This window comes from Pteronotus mesoamericanus, unplaced genomic scaffold (genome assembly GCF_021234165.1).
Source record: "Pteronotus mesoamericanus isolate MK-2021 breed Mesoamerican mustached bat unplaced genomic scaffold, CSHL_Meso_final contig_1018, whole genome shotgun sequence".
NCBI classification, from domain to species: Eukaryota; Metazoa; Chordata; class Mammalia; order Chiroptera; family Mormoopidae; genus Pteronotus; species Pteronotus mesoamericanus.
In genome coordinates, this window is record NW_026555002.1 from 2055021 (window position 1) to 2072593 (window position 17573).

General features: G+C 58.9%; 1 protein-coding gene across 4 annotated transcripts in view; it reads right to left on the bottom strand.

The window, feature by feature from the left end:
- The window catches only part of AGAP1 (ArfGAP with GTPase domain, ankyrin repeat and PH domain 1), a 415191-nt gene that overhangs the window by 238881 nt on the left and 158737 nt on the right, over positions 1 to 17573 (bottom strand). For all 4 annotated transcript variants that reach the window (XM_054571257.1, XM_054571253.1, XM_054571255.1 and 1 more), the window contains one exon: positions 16441 to 16575. In XM_054571257.1, coding sequence (XP_054427232.1) covers positions 16441 to 16575 — 135 coding nt within the window. The remainder of the gene's footprint in view (positions 1 to 16440; positions 16576 to 17573) is intronic.

Sequence of the window (17573 nt, forward strand, 5' to 3'; positions counted from 1 at the left end):
AAAAACGTAACAAATCAACGAACACATAAAAATGCACCTTTTTGAACAGGTGAGCCAGGCTGAAGCCTGAGCGTGAGCAGTGATACCCTCAGCAGACACGTCAGCCTCAGGGCGCAGGGGCATGCAGTGCCGCACCTCAGGCAGCGGTTGCCCCCTGCACCCCGCGGCTGGTGCCCACACAGGGCGACCGTCCACCACGGGCCGAGCCTGGGCACCTGCCGAGGTGGGACTTGGGGGCTCCCACGCCCCACCGGACCTCCCTCGTTTGCACCACGAGGCTGCTGGCGGACCAGAGCGCCAATCCCCACCCCCAACGATGGCAGTCTCCCTGGCTGTGCTGTGGTTTTTAATGTGTTGATTTTAGAGAGGGAGGGAGGGAGGGAGGGAGAGAAGCGCCAATTTGCCGACCCACTCATCTGCGTCTCACGGCTGCTTCCTGGGCGTGCTCGGACCCGACAGCGAGCCCGCACCCCGGGCGTGCCAGGCTGACGCTCCGACCGACCGACCGACCGACCGAGCAGCCCAGCCCGGGCTGCCACCGTATCTCCTCCCAGCCCCGTGAGCGTCCTCACAGTCATTCCAGAATTTACAGCAGAAAGCGAATCCTTCCCATGAGAAAGCAAATTTGACTCTCGGAAGGACCGCCTTTTCCCAGACCGACCCTGGTCCGCGTAAACTGCGCCCGGCGCCTGGCCGGGGAGGCCCGTGCGGCCGCCGCCCACAGCCCACGGCCGACCCCCCAACCCGTCCCAGGGAGCCCCCCCAGGGCACAGGCACCTCTCACCTTGATTACCTCACAGCGCAGAAGACGGCCAGTGACTTTAGAACCGCGTCTGTTCGGGACTCTGAGACCTTCGCTAAAGACACCACAGGCGGTTCATCGGGAAGCGGCGCGGGGTGCCGCGGTGCCTCCGGGAGGGCGCGCGCGCGCCTGCCACAGCGAGGGGGCCGGGGGCTGCCGGAGGGCGGGCTCCCCTTCGGCGCGCCGCCGGCGGCGTTTCCACCTCAAACGCTGCGGCTCCCACCCTCACTCGTCGCTCCACTAGCAGCTGCTTTAGGCCGTCTCCTGGGAGGTCGCGATCAGAGCCCTGTGCTCCCCTTAGCCTCCTCTTGCCACAACCCCTGGCGACTCAGGGAGCGGGGCCAGAGGGACTAGGGGGCAGCGGCGGGTCCTGCAGACGCCGTCCCTCCTAGAACCCGGAAGGGAGGGAGCGAGCAGCTCATACCTGCGTGTCAGGTTCACACCGCTACGGTGGCCTCCTGTCCCCGCGGACACCGCTCCTCCCCGTGACCGGAGAGGACGCGGCAGACGCTGGCCCTGGCTGCGGAGGACGCGGCAGCCGCCACTTCGGGGCTACAGACTTTCCAGAGGTGGGGTCCTAATTAGACGTGCGCCGCACTGTGAGGGAAGAAGGCCCATCCGGAGGGAAGGAGCCCGTGAGCTGAAGTTTCTTTTCAAGGCTTCCCACAAAGCGGCTCCTGAGCCTGGCTGTTCCGCAGCAGGACAGGGGGTCGACAGGGACGAGACAAGGCGCTTAGATTTCGTTCCGAGTCTCTAGCAACTACTGCCTACTGACGCTGTTTTTGCTAAGAAGCCTAGGAAAAAAAGACCGAATTGACCAGCAGGTGAGACAGATTCGTCTTCACACAGGAAAAAGAAAAACCCTTCAGTGAATTTTGGTAATACTTTAAAGAAGTGCTTAATACTTCCCCGGGTGCGAGGACGAGAAAGGCAACGAGGGGCGCGCGTCAGTCAGCTAACAAACCACGCGAAGCGGCCCCCCCGGCCCCCCCGGCGGAGGCCGAGCCGAGCCCACGCTGCGCCCGCTGGGGCCTCGGGCGCCGTTTTTAATGAGCTGGTGTTACTACTGAAAAGAATCAGAATTTAGAGTGAGTTCAGCTGCTTTCAGAACACGGAGGGAAAAGGCTTGGTGCTGTGTGTCCCACACCCCAACGGACCCAGGCAGGACAGAGCCATTGCAACCCCCTCACTGCACCGGCGAGGCCAGCAGGGCAGTGAGCCCCCCTCCACACCCCCACCCCTGGGCCGAGGGGGACCCCCGGCAGCTCAGGGAGGCCAGCGGCCTGAGGGCGGCCCCACCCGCCTGTTCCGCGTGTCTCCCCCGTCCGTGTGCGCAGGTGGCTCCCCGCGGGGACACTGTGCTCCTGGCTGGGTGCCAGTGCCTCCTAGGATTTTCCGTTCTTTTTATAACAGGTGGTGGTTCTCCCGCAAAGCCTTTCCAGCAACGCACAGACACCCCAGTTACCCCGGGCACCCCGAGACGGCGGCGGTCATAGCAAGGCGCCCATTCCGCAGCTGGACGCACTGAGGAAGTGTGATTCTGATCCGGCGCAGGGAGCTGGGAGGACCCGGAGCTCCGCGTCCGGCCCCGTGTCACCCAGCAGCCACCCAGGAGCCAAGCGCCTTGGTAATTATCTCGGCAGCACCCCCGGCGGCCAATCTGTCGGCCCCCATGCCTAGGGGCGCGCAGCCATTCAATAGCAGCTGTCTCTGCAGAACACATGGCGTATTCTCAGTGGGTCATCCGCCACGGCTTGGCCTGCCTTGTCATGAGCGAACCCAGGAAACATCTGGGCTTTGGGGCTTCCATGCACTCCAACCACCTTCTAAATGGAACCATGAAGCAGCCCCCGCCCCCGAGTTTGGTGGTTTGTTCTGGAAAGTTTGGGCGAACCTGCTTTCATTTCCATTGCACTTTTTTCTGAACAGGTGGAAAGGCTGAACAATGAAGCACAAAACACAACAGAGCTAAAGTGAGAAAATGTTCTGGCTCCAGGTCCAGTGCAAATATTTTTCTAACCGTCTACAAACTTTCCCCAATCAGCTGCGCTATCTGAAGCATGTGTTTTCCTCCTGTTCTGAGAAGTCCGGCGGGGCAGAGGCCGGCTGCGAGGCTGAGCGTGCGGAGAAAGGCCGGTGCCCACTGCAGCTGGACGGTCCACGTGCCCTGAGAGCGAACACGGTGATCGGCACCCCCGGGCCGTGGACAGGGACCCAGGGCACAAGAGCAAACAGGCAGACACGCACGTGGGGCTCAGTAAGTGCTTTCTAGGGACGTCACCATGGGCCGCAGTGGAGAGTCGGCCTGAGCCCGTGTCTCACCGCTGCTCATGGCGTAGCCGCTAACGCCGTGTCCTGAGCGTGAAGCGTGTACATGGCGTCCGTACCATGGGCCTGGACTCTGTTCACGTGGAGGCCACCAGCTCTCGGTACCTGCACCATCAGAAGGCCGGGGTGGGGGGGGAGTGGGGGGGCGGGGCAGGGTGCTGGGAGGAGCTGGGCAGGTGTTTCAGAACTTCCCGAAAGAGCCCCCGTCCAGGTCAGAAGGTGAGGGCTAAACATGGCCGGAGAATCCAGGCAAGACCCTCGGCCAGGCCGGCGAAAGACAGAGTAGGAAGTGCACGGAAGCAGGAATTCGGGAGCCCCCGACCGCTCGAGACGTGCACGTCAGAGGCGGGGCCAAGCTGCCGCAACAGCCCACCAGGGCCCAACTTGGGGTTTGGTTCTCTACCCATCAACCCTTTGGTGCCGGTGCCCGTTTATCAAGCTGCGCGTCTCTGAGGAGACAGAGGAGATCTGGTTTCCGAACAAATCACTTCTTGGGCAGTTTTCTGGGAGGAATTAAGTTTGAGAGCCAAGATTCCCCTGTCGTCGCTGAATGTGTGCGGTTAACGACGCCCGCTCCCTCGTTTCCCGTGAGAGGCCTATGCACCAGGGACAGTCTCCATCCTGGCAAGGCCCCTCCCTTCCTGTGGGAAAGCCTACTGGATGCCAACTATGGGCGCAGTTCACCCGTGACCAGGGATGGGAGGGATGGGGGGAAGGGCGGCCTGGCAGGCGCTGTCCCCGGCACACGCCGCGGGACACGCAGCCACCCCGCCCCGGAGCTCATCGCGGGCTGCCCCCTCCCCCAGGCGGCACAGAGGAGGCCGACCCTGCCCGGTCGAGACGTGATCAGGAGGTGCCGCGATACCTCCTCCTCCCCCACTGGCACGCAGGGCATGTTCACAAGACAAATGGAGCGCAGGTGAGCGAGTCTCGCGGCCAGCCTCCGTCCCTGGGGTCGGCGGGCCCACGCTGGCAGATGCCGGCAAAGGAGACTCAGAACAGCACAGCTTTAGAGGAAATTAAATAATAGTCCCTCTTCTCGGGTCTTTGAAAAGAGGGTAATTAAAAATGACATAGAATAAAGTCCCAGAGTCGCTTTAAAAGTACTGAAAATTGACAAGATGGGCATAAAATAACGTTTACCACCAGAAGGTGGAAACGGGTGATTTTAATGGGCTTTGCTAGTGTTCTCTGGATTTTTACAAATGGGCGTTAATCAGGAAAAAATGTTTCAGTATGTACATAGAGAATATATGAAATACATATAAACGTATATTTTAACAGAAATGGAGGTGAACCACAACTGTGGAAAGCAAAGCTGCGTGGGAAGGACGTGGCCACATTTTAGTCGCCAAGGGCGGCAGCCCCTCAGCTCCCCAGGCAGGACCTGCTCCGGGACGAGGTTGTGGCCGCTACGCCGTCCACCCTGGCCGCTATCACAGCCCCAGACAAAAAGCGCCGGCACCGAACGGCGGCGTGCGCCCCGCGCCCACCTGAGCAGGTGCGAGGTGCACCGGGGCTGCGCCTCAGCCGCTTCTCCGGCTTCCTCCGGCTCAGCCCCTGTACTTTAGCCACCGCTGCACAGCAATGGCATTAATGACATATTACGTGGAAAGAGTTTTACATAGCATGTCTTCGAGAGCTTCCTAATTGTTCTCATATTACACAGCAGCCTCAGCTGGGACAACTAACTGCATTTCGTTAATGACCGCACGGGGACAGGGCCTGCCAAGGGGAAAGGGCGGAAGGCAAAGGCGGGGCGGCCTCCCCGCAGCCACCCTCGCTCGCCCTACCGCTCGGGGGAAACCCCGAGACATGCGTGCGTAGCGCCCTGGGCCCGACCTACCCAGGAGAGCCGAATATCCAGGAGAAGGTCCAAATATCCAGGAGAAGGTCCAACGTTACAGCCCCTCATCGGAACTGCTGGGAGTTTTCGCGGCCATGTATCCTAAATTACTCGATTCATTAGGCTATTCGCCGAGGTCTGTAATCGGGGGTCCTATGTACGCGACCAACGTTTTCCAAACTGTATTTCAGCAGCCGGCTGCTGTTCTTCCGTAAGAAATTCACTGGGAAACTCGGATAAATAAGGATCCCCCCAGCCGTGGTCCCCAGCCTCGCTCTGACGGGAGCCCACTCCTTGCGGGCGCCGGGGACCCGCCTCGGAGCCAGCAAGTGGCTTCACTCAGGGAAGCGCTGACTGGACTCGGGGGACACCCCTGGAGCCTGGGCCGCTGCTCCCCTCCGTGGCAGTCCTTGTTCTCCGGGGCTGGGCCACCTCCTCGCCGGCACCCAAGACCAGCCTGCGGCAGCCGCCCTCACACGCGGCTGGGGACCCCCCCCCCCAGATGAGACTGCCCCGCCTCTGCCTGACGCCTCCTTGCTCCCAAGATTCTGCCACATTTCCGCTCTCCTGAGCCCTGAGGGCTACTCCGCTCTCCAAGTTGTACCTGCTCCCGTATGAATCCGAAGCACTCAATTTGTAAGCAACCTGATAAAAGAAACTTAATTTGTATAGACTGGCCAGTGACTTCATGTTTCTCCTTTGAGGTACAAACGCGTCATTAGTCCCCTTTTCTAAATAAATTGGAATCTTTCTGATCTGAGAGCTACAATTTCTAATGGAAATGAGATAGTGGCAGAAAGTAAAGGGTAAAAGCAAGAAATAAGTAACTGAACAGCAGCCTGGAGAAGCCCTCGGCCTGAGGGTGCAAAGAGCTAACAAGAGAAGGAAAACCGCCTTGCAGGAGCAGCTCAGGGGGGTCGGAGCATCATCCCAGTGGGCCCAGGTTGCGGGTTTGATGCCTGGCTAGGACACATGCAAGAATCAACGAATGGATGCATAAATAAACGGAATGAAAAATCAATGCTAAAAAAAAAGGAGGAAATCACCACCCCCTCCTCCCCCTTGAAACCAGGACAGCGCACCCAGCAATGTATGCGACAGGCTCCTCCAGGCACCGTGCCCCTGCCCGCCCTGAGCTCACAGAGAAGACAACTGTGCAACGTCCAGAGGGTCCTGGGCGCCTCCTGGTGATTGCAGACCACCAGCGCCCTCTGCGGATGGGATGTCTACTTTCCAAACAGCGACAGTTCCCTCCCCGCTGCCCAGACATCAGCCTGATCTCCTGGCTCTAACTCCCAGGCGGCACACACAAGAGCCCAGCGGCTCCCCACGGGAGGGGACGCTGCTGCACCCAGCCCCACGCCGCCCAGGTGCGCCCCACCTGCGATGGGAGCAAGGGCGCAGACCCCAGCAGGGCTCTGGGTGGGTTCATTTAAGAAGGATGGGCTTCCATCATAAACCTGATCATGCCATCCCATTTTTTAAAAGCCCATCTTTTGCCAAGTTTTCTGTGGCTCTTCTCTGAAGTTACATGCAAAGCAAAAAAGAGGGAGGGGTTGGTAGTTAAAGAGAATATATCATTTCACCCTTGTAATTCTATCCTCCCCACTTCAATGAACGGGACTCTTTTACTTCTGTATCCGTGCGCTGCTGATCCAGGAGCTTCGCACGCTTTATGGGGTGCGTCGTATTATGGGCCTAAACGATCTCTTAAACCAATGAGTTTTATTATGTCTGCACTCTCCGCAGTGCCTGCAAAGGGAGGAGCTACGCCAATAGGAACAATCCTTCCGCGCGCTTCCAGCGCCCCCTCGTGGCAGCTGGCTAAATGACAGCGTTGAGAGCTTGGCGAGAGAACGCAGGGTCTCAGTCGCCCCACCACAGACCCTTGCCGCCTGGGAAATGAGTTCTTATCCAACAGCTTTTTGGGAAAAAATCTGTGTTGATGATGGGATGGCATTTTGCCCCAAAACCTTAAGTAAAGGAATTATCACTTAAAGGAGCACTTTCGTTCACAACCAGGTTTTAAAACACAATCAGTGGCTCTGACACAGAACAAAGGTAAACCCGAGCCACCGGGCCATATGGACCTAACTCCTAGCTGCCCGTTTGCTACTGAGCGTGCTCCCCTGGGCCAGGCCTGGCGGGCCCTGACTGCTCGCTGGAAAGCGCAGGGCGGAGCTGGTCCTCCCAGACCTGAAACCCTTGTCCTCCATGTGTCGGGCAAGAAATGAACTTAAATACAGAACACAGCTCGGTACTTCCTGTAACCACGAAATCTTGGTGCAGAGATGGGAGCATTCCCAGCACCCGGAGGACTGCACTGGTGGACAGGATTTTTTATTTTCCTGGAGTTTACAACAAAGTTCAATGGGAAGGAGCTTTCTGAAGTGCCAAAAGTTTCCCCCCCAAAATTCCCCTTGACCTACGGCTGCCCTTGGAGTCTAGGGGGCGGGGAGCGGGATCACAGCGCCCCCTGCAGGCCCAGGCAGAGAAGTGAGAGAGCCCACCCACCAGGAGGGGGAGGCGGCTGAGGCCCCGCCCCTGGCTTTGCTCACGGCGCTGGCCACCAGAGGCCTTGATGACCCAGGCTACCCCACACGAACAGGTTTCACGTTCTCTGCTGTTTAGGAACTGCATGTGGGCGTGTTTAAGAACAAGCCTGCAGGCCCGCACCCCACGCGCCCAGTGGAGGGGCCTGCTCCCCGGGCACAGTGCACGATGGAACGCGGGCGGCACCTGGGTGAGACACCGCCTGTGGCAAACTCAGCGCATGCCAGGAAGAGCATGAATGCTTTCATGCCCACTCTTCAGTTTTCGCAGTGGTGGCTTGTGTGGGCTTCCCACATTCTGACATTTCAAACACTGAACAAGATTCCTACGTCCCTTTGGTGGGGGGAGGGGGGCGCGCTTTGAGCACACTGGTCCTGATGCCGACCCAGGACCCCGCTCTGGAAGACAACACGGGCAGAGAAAGGCTGCATGTGAACTGGGGCCGCTGCAGGCTGCCCATGACGAGGGCAGTGCAGCGTCTCTGGGACTCCACCTGTGTGTGTGGAAAGGCGGGCAGGCGGGCTCCCCTGGCCCCTCCGAGCGCTGCCAGACACGGACCTGGGGAGGGCCAAACCGGAGGGACTGGGGGCGGGGCTTTCTCTGTGCTCCCCTCAGAAGGGATCCCACTGCTCCAGGCGCTGGTTCCCAGGGGGACACCAGGGACGGTGCTTGTAACACCGCTGATCAGAAAGGCCTGAGGAGGCTGGAGGAACATGCCGCCTGGGCCCCCCGCTCACGGCCACAGGTCATGGCTACACACGGTGCTGGTCGTCTGCTCTCTGGGGCACTACGTTCTCCAGCCTCGGAGGACCCGCCTGATACACCGGAGGGCACGGCCGGGACCACCGACCTGCCCCCCGTCACCCCTTATGCCAGCCTGTTCCCGCCCGGGAGACTGCCTGCCATTTCTTAACAAAACAGCTGTTTTGGGAAGTGGGCTTATTTTCATGGTAAGGGGCAGGCCCACTGAAAATATTATTTTCTGTCAATAAATTAAAGGATTTTTAAAATGAAAATATCCAGGGTGGCCAGGGTGTCGAAAGGGACACCCGTGGAGGAAACCGACCCCCTGGACAAGGACCAAGGGCCGAAGGCTGTGCCCGTCACCGGCCCGGCAGCCGCGTCCCGGAGGTGCGCCCTCCAGAGACGGCGGAGGGTGCGACCGGCCTGAGGTACAGGGCCACCTGCTGAGGCGCGCGTCCTCAAACAAGTGAATAAACAGGGAAGAACGCTGACTTAGACGTCTACTAGCAGACTGGGCCAAAAGCTGTTACATTCCCTCAACAGAATGCAATGCGGAACTTAGCAATTATGCTGTAGAACAAGTACCTGAGAAGAAGGACGTAAGACATTACAGGGCCCAACAGTCTGTTTTTTCAAAGACACAGGTGCACGTGCACACAGGCAGGCCTGGCCTTAACGGTAACAGTCACCGGGAGCGGGTGTTATGGGGCTGGGGCGGGGGAGCGGTTATTTCCACATTTCACACCCTTTAAAAATCCTCTCTCTCTTTTCTTTGGCAGACTCACAAGATTTGACTTACTCATCTGAGTTTTCACAGTCTATTTTTCTTTCAGACAACCAAGTCTGCAAACCACTCTTCCCCGTTTACTTTTCCCAAAATCAAAGCTGAGGGATAAGGTTGTTAGGGCGTCACGTTCTTTACAAAATTTCCAATGGCCCTGTGCTAAGTACACAAACTAACCCCCAAATCTAGAGCCCGGCCTTCGGGGACGCCCGCCACCTGACTGCACCCCCCATCCCCTGCCACGCGCTCCAGGCTCACCCATCAGCCACGCGCAGCAGAAATGTCCGAGTCCACGCGGTCACGCTGCCTTCTTGTGGCAAAGCATTTCTCAGCTAAAAAGCCATCCTCCTCGGGGACTGCTCCCCTCATCTTCCCTGGACGGAAGATTCTGGGGCTAAGCTCATGGCCAGGAAATACTCAACGAGTGAAGCTGACACTGGACTATGTCCCCATTCTATTGGGGACAAAGCTGTAAAGTCTTCAAAATAACTGCAGAACATCAGTGGGAGAGCGGAACACCTTCTCACTGTCCCAGTGAGGCCCTGCTTTTATCTTGTTCTGACCAAACACTCCAGGAAGGGCTGCATAGGTCAGAAAGTGCATGGTCGTTCAATCATTTTAAAAACATTAGCAAGAGCAGAAGGCCGTGGCATTATGAACAGATTATGAAGGAAAAGAAAGGCCATTTGTATGCATTAATGACACAGGAAGCTAATTCAAGCTGGCCAAAGGCATTACGCGGAGTCCTGGGGCGCACGCAGCCGCGGTGCCGCCGTGCAGAAAAGCATTAAAACCACCATTTTCTATGTCATCGATGAAATCACTTCTGGGCAAAAGCCAGGCGTCCCGACGTGAAAATCAAAACAGACGCTGTCACTGGGCGTGTGCCCGACGGTCTCGCCGAGGCAGCGCGCAAGGCGACTCGGGCGTCCCCTGCATGTCTGCGAGCAGCGAGATTCGCAGCGTCCAGGTCCCCGACGGGGGGTCAGAAGCTGCCCGAGAAGATCAAAGCCTCTAGCGGCATGACATTCCACAGCACTGGCAATAAAAGGTTATTTATTGTTGCTCATTGTTTGCAATAACGTCAATCTTTATCAAGATGTTATGATGACGTCTTCCTATTTTATTCTTGAAAGAATCAAAAGGCCTTTCCTTGAAATGGCTCCTTCTACCGGGATCATAAACTAGTTAAGAATGACCGGCTTTCACGTGAGTCCACGCCGTTAAGGCCAGCAGCTGCCGGCCGTGGAATATGGGCCACACAGATAATTTAGATACTCCCTCTACCGAAAAATGTTCATTTCCGATAGGTAATTTGAAGCAAATCAACTGATGTTCTCAGAACATGCCTCGTTAAAAGTCTAGCCCTTGGGTCCACTGAACAATTCAAAAGCCAAGAAATAAACTCTTGAAGGGGCAACTTCCAGATAAAGGCTTCCAAAGAAGAAACAAGCTGATTTCTTACTTGTGATAAATCAATGACACTGAAAACCACTTGGATAATACAAGGACCATCATCACCACAACCAAATTCTGAAACTAGTTCCGGAAACATCCGCGGCAGCCGTCCCCGGTTCTGCGTTGTCGCCGGCCGCGTTCCCGACGCGCCGAGGGGTGTGAGAAGTCTAGGTGCGCACAGATGTGCCGGGAGTTGGGCACGTCTGTACCACGCGTGTTTGCAGCCTCCCAATGGTACGAATTCTTGGACTCAAACTAATTTTATTTTCTAAAATCATTAACTCAACAGTTTTTCTTTCCTTTTTCTTTTAACCTCTGAAAATAGGGCTTACTACACCAAAAAGTTCACCTATATTTTGCCATGTGTAATGCGCACTTTTTGCCCAAATTTTTGAGGGAAAAATAAAGATGCACGTTATATCCATGGGTATGAAAATCCCGTGTATCCTGCACACAGAAACGCGGGTGCGCATGGCACACGGGAGCACACTGTGCCCGGCAGAACACCGTATGTTCCAGGTCTGGCGTTACCTGAGGGCTGCAGTCAGTTGCTTGACCCTGTTCCAGGTGAGGCCCCTCTGCGGAAGGAATAAAGTGAACTTGCCAGCATATTAACACGAGTCACGACAACAACACATTTTAAAAAACTACACGCTAGAGGTCAGTGACGCTCGTTCCCACCCAGACGCAAACCAGGGCTGCACCCGCACCCCCCCCTCACCAAACACACCCTCCAGCCGCGGCGCCAGCATCCACCCACCGCGCACCAGATGGGCCTCTTTCCAACGGAGAGACGTCGTGACTGTGGGCCAGAGGGGGCTCTCGGGAAGCGACGTGCAGATTCTGCCTCCAGTGGGATCGGACCGTGTGAGAAGCCACAGACGATGACACCAGAGACACTGTGGTTCATGCTGAGGGCGGAGTGGCTGCCAGGCAGGACCCAGACGCCCCCCGTGAACCACAGAGGAAGCCGACGGTGTTTCCCCCTCCACCCCACCCGAGAGCTCCACGTTGGCGCCACCCGAGTCTGTGTGGGTATCGTTCTAGGAAACTGTCGAATTAGCAGAGCCCCTTCAGGAAGTGGCATTTAAGCAGCTGACCCATCACTGCCCAGAAGACTTGCGTGTTCGACTTCCGGTGCAGAGAGGACAGAGGTGGCAGGCGTGGGGACAGCGACGGGCACAGATGTACAGCGAACACCGCGGGCGGAGAAGGACGTGCTGGTGGGACACCGCGGCGCGATGCGGCTTCAGGACACTGTGCCTCGGGGGCGGCGGCTCCCGGCTGTGGGGCGGCTCCACTAGGACATCTACGGGGGACGTCCCCTCTCCCGTCCTGCACCCTCAGGCTGCGAGGTGAATGTTGGTCACTACTACACCGGACTCTGTGGTTCACTTTTTTGACACACAGTAAATGCTGAATGTGCCCATGTATATGGTTCGCTTTTGGAAGCCACTCTTGGGGGAAAAAATACGTACATATAAAATATAAGAAACACACTGGTTCTCATCTAGCCTCTAACATAGTAAAGAAAAAAAAAAAAATCCCAAGACCAACAAAAGCAAATAAATAAACAGGCCTCCCGGACCACGGAAATCAGGCCGGTTCCAGGAGAGAACAGCCTGGGCCTGCCTGACAGGGGCCCGACCGGCACAGACAAAAGGCAGGGTGTCAGCAAACGAAGGGCACAGCGCTGGGCCGGCGGGGGGGCCCCCAGGAGGCTGCCGCTTCCACTTAATGACGCGCTCACTCACAAACCGGCCCGCACAGACGGCTCATCCGCACGGCCACCCTCGTCCCGGGCAGCCCCGCGATTAGGACCCAGAGCCGCCAGTGCTTTGTGGGCCTCCTTGTGCGTCAGGATGTCAGTCTGCGGAGGCAAAGGAGGGAACGCGAACCGAGGCTCCCGACCGACCGTGCGCCTCGGTCAGGCCGTGTGCCCTTGCCTGGCTCAGCCCCTGGCGCGGGCCGTGCGCGCCCGGGTGAGCCGCCCCCTGGCGGGGGTGGACGGCCTCCACAGAGCTCTCCAGGACGCGCGCGGCCCCACGGTGCACAGGGCCGGGGCAGGTGCTGAAAGGCCGACACGGGTGGCCCAGAGCGGAGAGGGCGCCGTCTGAGAGGCGCCGCCCAGCAGGACAACACGCGTGGCCCTGGTGACGGGTGGGCCCTCCGGGCGTGGCCGCCCAGCTCCCCGCCCCGGTGTCCCTGAAACGGACAGGCCTCCACGGGAGACCACGAAGCTGTTCAGTCATCTGTGACGAACATGGGACAAAAGCCAGCGGTCTCAGGGGGGCGGCGGGGGGGAGGCAGGAATTTGCAGTTTATTTAGATCATGGCTCACACAGACCCTGCCCGGGTCTCACCACATCGTCAGAGCAGAGCTTTGCGTGTAGGCTCTCCTACTGTCCTGCGCACACCGGCTTAGGAGCGTGAGGGGCTGGGGCTTCTGGGCGGGGCGTTTGCCTTAAATCTATGCATCCGGGGGCTCTGACCTGGGATCTAACGAGTGACTACAGTTTTAGAACACACGCACAGGAGTGTTATGTCCTGCATGCAAAACAACTCACATTGGGATGCACAACAGCCCAGCCCATGTGTGCAGTGAAACTGTGTGCAAGTCCGATAAACCCGCACCAGCTCAGGAGGGAGCGGGGGAGGGGGGAGCACGAAGTGTCATTGATCAGGAAACTTAAAGCGCTTGACTGTAACACCCCCTGGTTGTACTCATTCTGCATAGAAGGAACACTTCCTCATCCAGGACCTTTAAACTGCTACATAGAAGTCGGGTACCAGAGTTAAACAATTATAAAACACCCCCCCTCAAAACACAGGGGGTCCACTGGGTCGATCCAAGAAAATGTCGAAACAGGAAGCTGACTCGCCCGCACCCTTAGGGCGGACAAGACCCCCCGCCCCACAAGTCAGTGCGCACACACGTCCACCGGGCGCCCGTCACTCACAGCAAAACGGGCTACAGGCACGGGCCCTGGAAGGCGAGTGACGGGAAAGGACTTGAAGAGGGACTTAAACGCACTTAAATGGCCACAGCCCAACCGCAGGGAACTTAGACCCCGGACGCTCCGGCGAACGCTCCGCCGCGGACGGGGGGCCACGCCCCGTCTCCCTCCCAGCGCCCCGTGATGCTCCGCTCCGAGGGCCTCTGCACGACCCACACCCCGGACAGGACGCCGCCTGCTATTCTGAGTGATGGCCCCACGTTTGTCTCCCTACGGGGCCTTCACGTCACCAGTCAGGGCCCCGCACCGTACCGCCCACTGTATCCCCTCCCCTGACCAGAGGGGCTGCGGCTGGCGCTCCAACTGGGAGGGAACGAAGGAGCCCGCCTCCCGCCTCCCGCCTCCCGCCACCGCTGACAAAGGCCCTCCCTCCGGAGCCACCTCCAACAGCCATTCGACAACTACACAAACGAGACAAAGGAAACAGAGGTCCTGTGTTCCTATTAATTGCACGACTTTCTTTCTGTTTCAGGTCACGACAGAGCCAAAAGTTAAAGAAGCAACGACTCCATCCCTGGTCTCTATAAGACATTAGCCCGGGTGGCCAGCGGAGTGGGCCCATCCTGGGGGCGGCTGGGATCGATGTGAAGCCCCCAGGCCTGCCTGCCTCCCTTACCAATCAGCTGAATGTCCCTTTTCCTTCCTGTTCTCTTTTGCAAGGCAAAGCCATAACAAGTGAATCCATGAAAGTACGCGCTGGGCCGAACAGAAGCCAGAAAGCCCCTCCCGCACGGCGCCCGCGAGCGGCAGGGAGCCGGCCTGCCCCAGGCGCGGGCAGGACCCTGGCGGCGTCCGCTCAGGAGTGCGCGGCTCCGGGCCTGGGCTCCCGGCCCCAAGCCCGGGGCCCAAGCCAGGCGGAGCGCCTCTGGTCCAGCGGCGTGGCTTTCGTGAGCCTCAGTGTTGGACTCTAAACGTAGGAGTGGTTTTTCTCTTGAGGACAGAAACGGGCCCCCCTTCCTGTTCACAACTCCAAGTCCCGAGTCAGTCCCCCTATGTTAGCAACTCCTCTGACCACGGACACCTAAAAAGTGTATGATTTAACAAAAATATATGCAAAGGAACCTCCGTTTTATTTTAAAAACTTATCTTCGTGACTGTATTTTAAGCATGAAAGCACCACGGTCACAGACGCCGCAGTAGAACGGGTGTTATTTCCTTTGCAGACTCCATACAATTGAAATACTTCACAGGAATGGGGGCTTTCTAAAACCCGAGGTAAAACGTGTAGCCCTGCGAAGCCTGCGAGAACCACACCGAGAGCAGGATGAGCTGCACCAGCCCGGCGGCTGTCTGAGGGGGCACCACGGTGACAGGGACACTTGTATTTTAAACAGTGGCACCCGGAGACCACCCCCCGCCCTGCCCCCAGGGGGCTCCATCCCACTGGTGGCGGTGAGGACTCGGCACCCAGGCCATGGCCCGCCCACTGCGTCGCCAGCTCTGCCCGGGCGCCGGGCACAGGCGCCCCCCGATCTCACATCCCCGGGACCAGGTCACTCCTAGGTCAATCCACGCATTCATGGGAGCCACATGCGTGAAATAAATGTGCAAGCAAAGCAATCTCTGTGGGGCGCAACCTCATCCTGCAGCTAAACTCCGGCCCCCACCTTCGCTGGGGCCGGGCGGGCTTTCTGTAGAGGCCCGAGGGTGGCCTGCGGGCCTCGGGTCTGGAGCCAGTTCACTGGGCTGGCCTGGGGGGCCGGGCTCTTGGACGGCAACCAGTGACCTATCTGGACCCTGGAGGAGCCCGCGTGCCTCCGTGTTCCATGCTCTGCAGTCTCACTGACATTCACGGAGCCACCAGCACCGGTTCTGCAGGCGAGGCCACAGGATTCCCAGGTTTTCACCTGGCGGCCCCTGGGCATGGCCCACGGAGGCCCCGCCACTGTGAGGGGCACAGTCTCTGAAGTTGAACAAAAGGCTGCGTCCACTACAGTGTCCCTGCAGTGCCATCTGAAAACCAGTCTGGGCAGAGGAAAGAAACGCATGCACGTGCCGCTGTGCAGGGGCATCGTCGCTTTTACCCACATCGGCAACTGTCCGCCCTGGCCGGCGCGTGGCACGGAGTCCATGCCCCCTCGTGCTGGCTGCCTGTTCTGCGCCCAACGCCCCTGGCACCAGAGCCCGGAGGTGGGGGGCAGGGAGGGGGACTGCCACCGAGGGTCTGAACAGGAAGGGGAGGCCACCAAGGGGTTACTGCCCAGGAACCCCATGAGAAACGGCCTGATGCTGGAGACATTCCTCCCAGGCCTTCAACCACAGAAGGGTCACTTTACCCCAGGCCTTCCGGATCCCCCCAGGGTTGAGACCGCCTTCTGTCCCGCCGTCTCTCACTCCCATCCTCTGACCTGACATCTGGCTCAGGGGTGACCTGCGAGAGGGGTCGCCCCGCGCAGGAGCCTCCCGCTCGCCCGGAGAGCGTCCCGTCTGGTGGAGGGCTGGGCCTGGAGGCTGGGACGAGGTCCCAGGGCGACAGTCCCCCGAGGGTGTGATATTTTTTTTTTGCCCCAACTTGACTCTTTCCTTCTTTCAGCTCATTGTCCTCAAAGCTAACGTGAAATATCTAACCCTTTTTAGAGATGGGCTTGAATTAGGAATGAAGATCGGCTGCGCAGAAGAAACGGCGCCACGGGTAAGTGCGACCGACATGCGCCTAAGTAACTGAGAAACGTACACCAAATGGTCACACGGCGTGACACAGAGGATTTGCGGCAAGAGTGTCTAGAGCAGGGATCTGGCCACATCTCCTGGACGTGCCATTTTAGGTGGCTCGGAACTGAGGACACCCCCGGATGCTGTGTTCAGATCTGACACCAACAGCCCCACGTCAGAGGGCGACTCTGGTACCCACGTGGGTGAGGGACCTGCTGGACGGAAGGTGGCGCTGCGTTCACAGCGGAGCATTTACCGTCCTGGAAGACCCGCTCCACGTTCAGGCCGTACGTGGCGCAGGTCTCATAGTAGGTGCAACGCTTGAGGTCGCTGGAGAGCTTCCGCGCCCGGGCGTCGTCGATGACCCGCGGGTTGGTGGAGCTGATGGCGTCTGGAACAGAGAAGCGCAGAGAGACACCTCGGTGACCACAGGCAGCTCCGATGCCTCCCTGCGACAGCAGATCACTGAGTAGCTTGACGCCTGCACCTTACCTGCACTGACACGATCCTTTCACGAACCCAGAGTTTTAAAACACGGACTACCCATGAAATAACCCCTCAGACACGAGGACAGGCGTCATTAGCAGAAACCTGTGTCAGAGGACCCTGCTTCTGAATGGACAAAAAAGACTGCCCAGAACACCAGAAGGAAGGAGCAGGAGGGCAATGGGGCCTCACAGGAAAAGACTTTAAAAGGGAAGGACCCCAGGGCCACCGTCTGCAGCTGACCTTCGATGCACAGGGCACCCCGCTGAGTGTGCACCGCACGTCGGCCTGACCCCTTGGGGCGTGGCCATGCCCCCTCGGCACCGGCTCAGAGCCCCCACAGGGGTCTGTCTGGCTCCAGGCACAGACACCTCCGTGGACAGAGCAGGCAAAGCCCTGCGCTCTTGCTTGGTGGCCAGTGATCCGAGTCACATGGGGAGGGAGGTAGAAAATAACAGAGGTGCGGAACGGGGACAAGGGCAGGGCGCTGCCGGGAGCCGAGGCGCGGGATGGCGGGGGCGGGCGGGCGGGGTGAGGCGGGGTGAGGTCAGGGAGCCCCGCCTGCAGGAGGGGAGGTGACAGCCACCGTCCTGGCGTCCCACCACGCCCGGGGGCAGAAGCGTGACAGACACGCAGGCTTTGCGGGAAGTGGTCGCTACGGGGGGAACCTCCGGAAGCCCACACTCAGTCCACCTTCGTCGGTCAGGGCTGCTGGGCGCTCCGGGAACAGGGCTCTGGTGAGGGACGGAGGGTCCCCCAATGGCAGCGCCCCACATTGGCATCTCCCTGCGCGGGAGGTGTGTGGACCAAGTCTCAGGCATGTGGGGAGACAGCCAAAGGGTCTCCTCCATATGCGCCCCAGCGGCCATGGTCAAATGAGAGGGCTGAGGGGTCAGCTGTCCC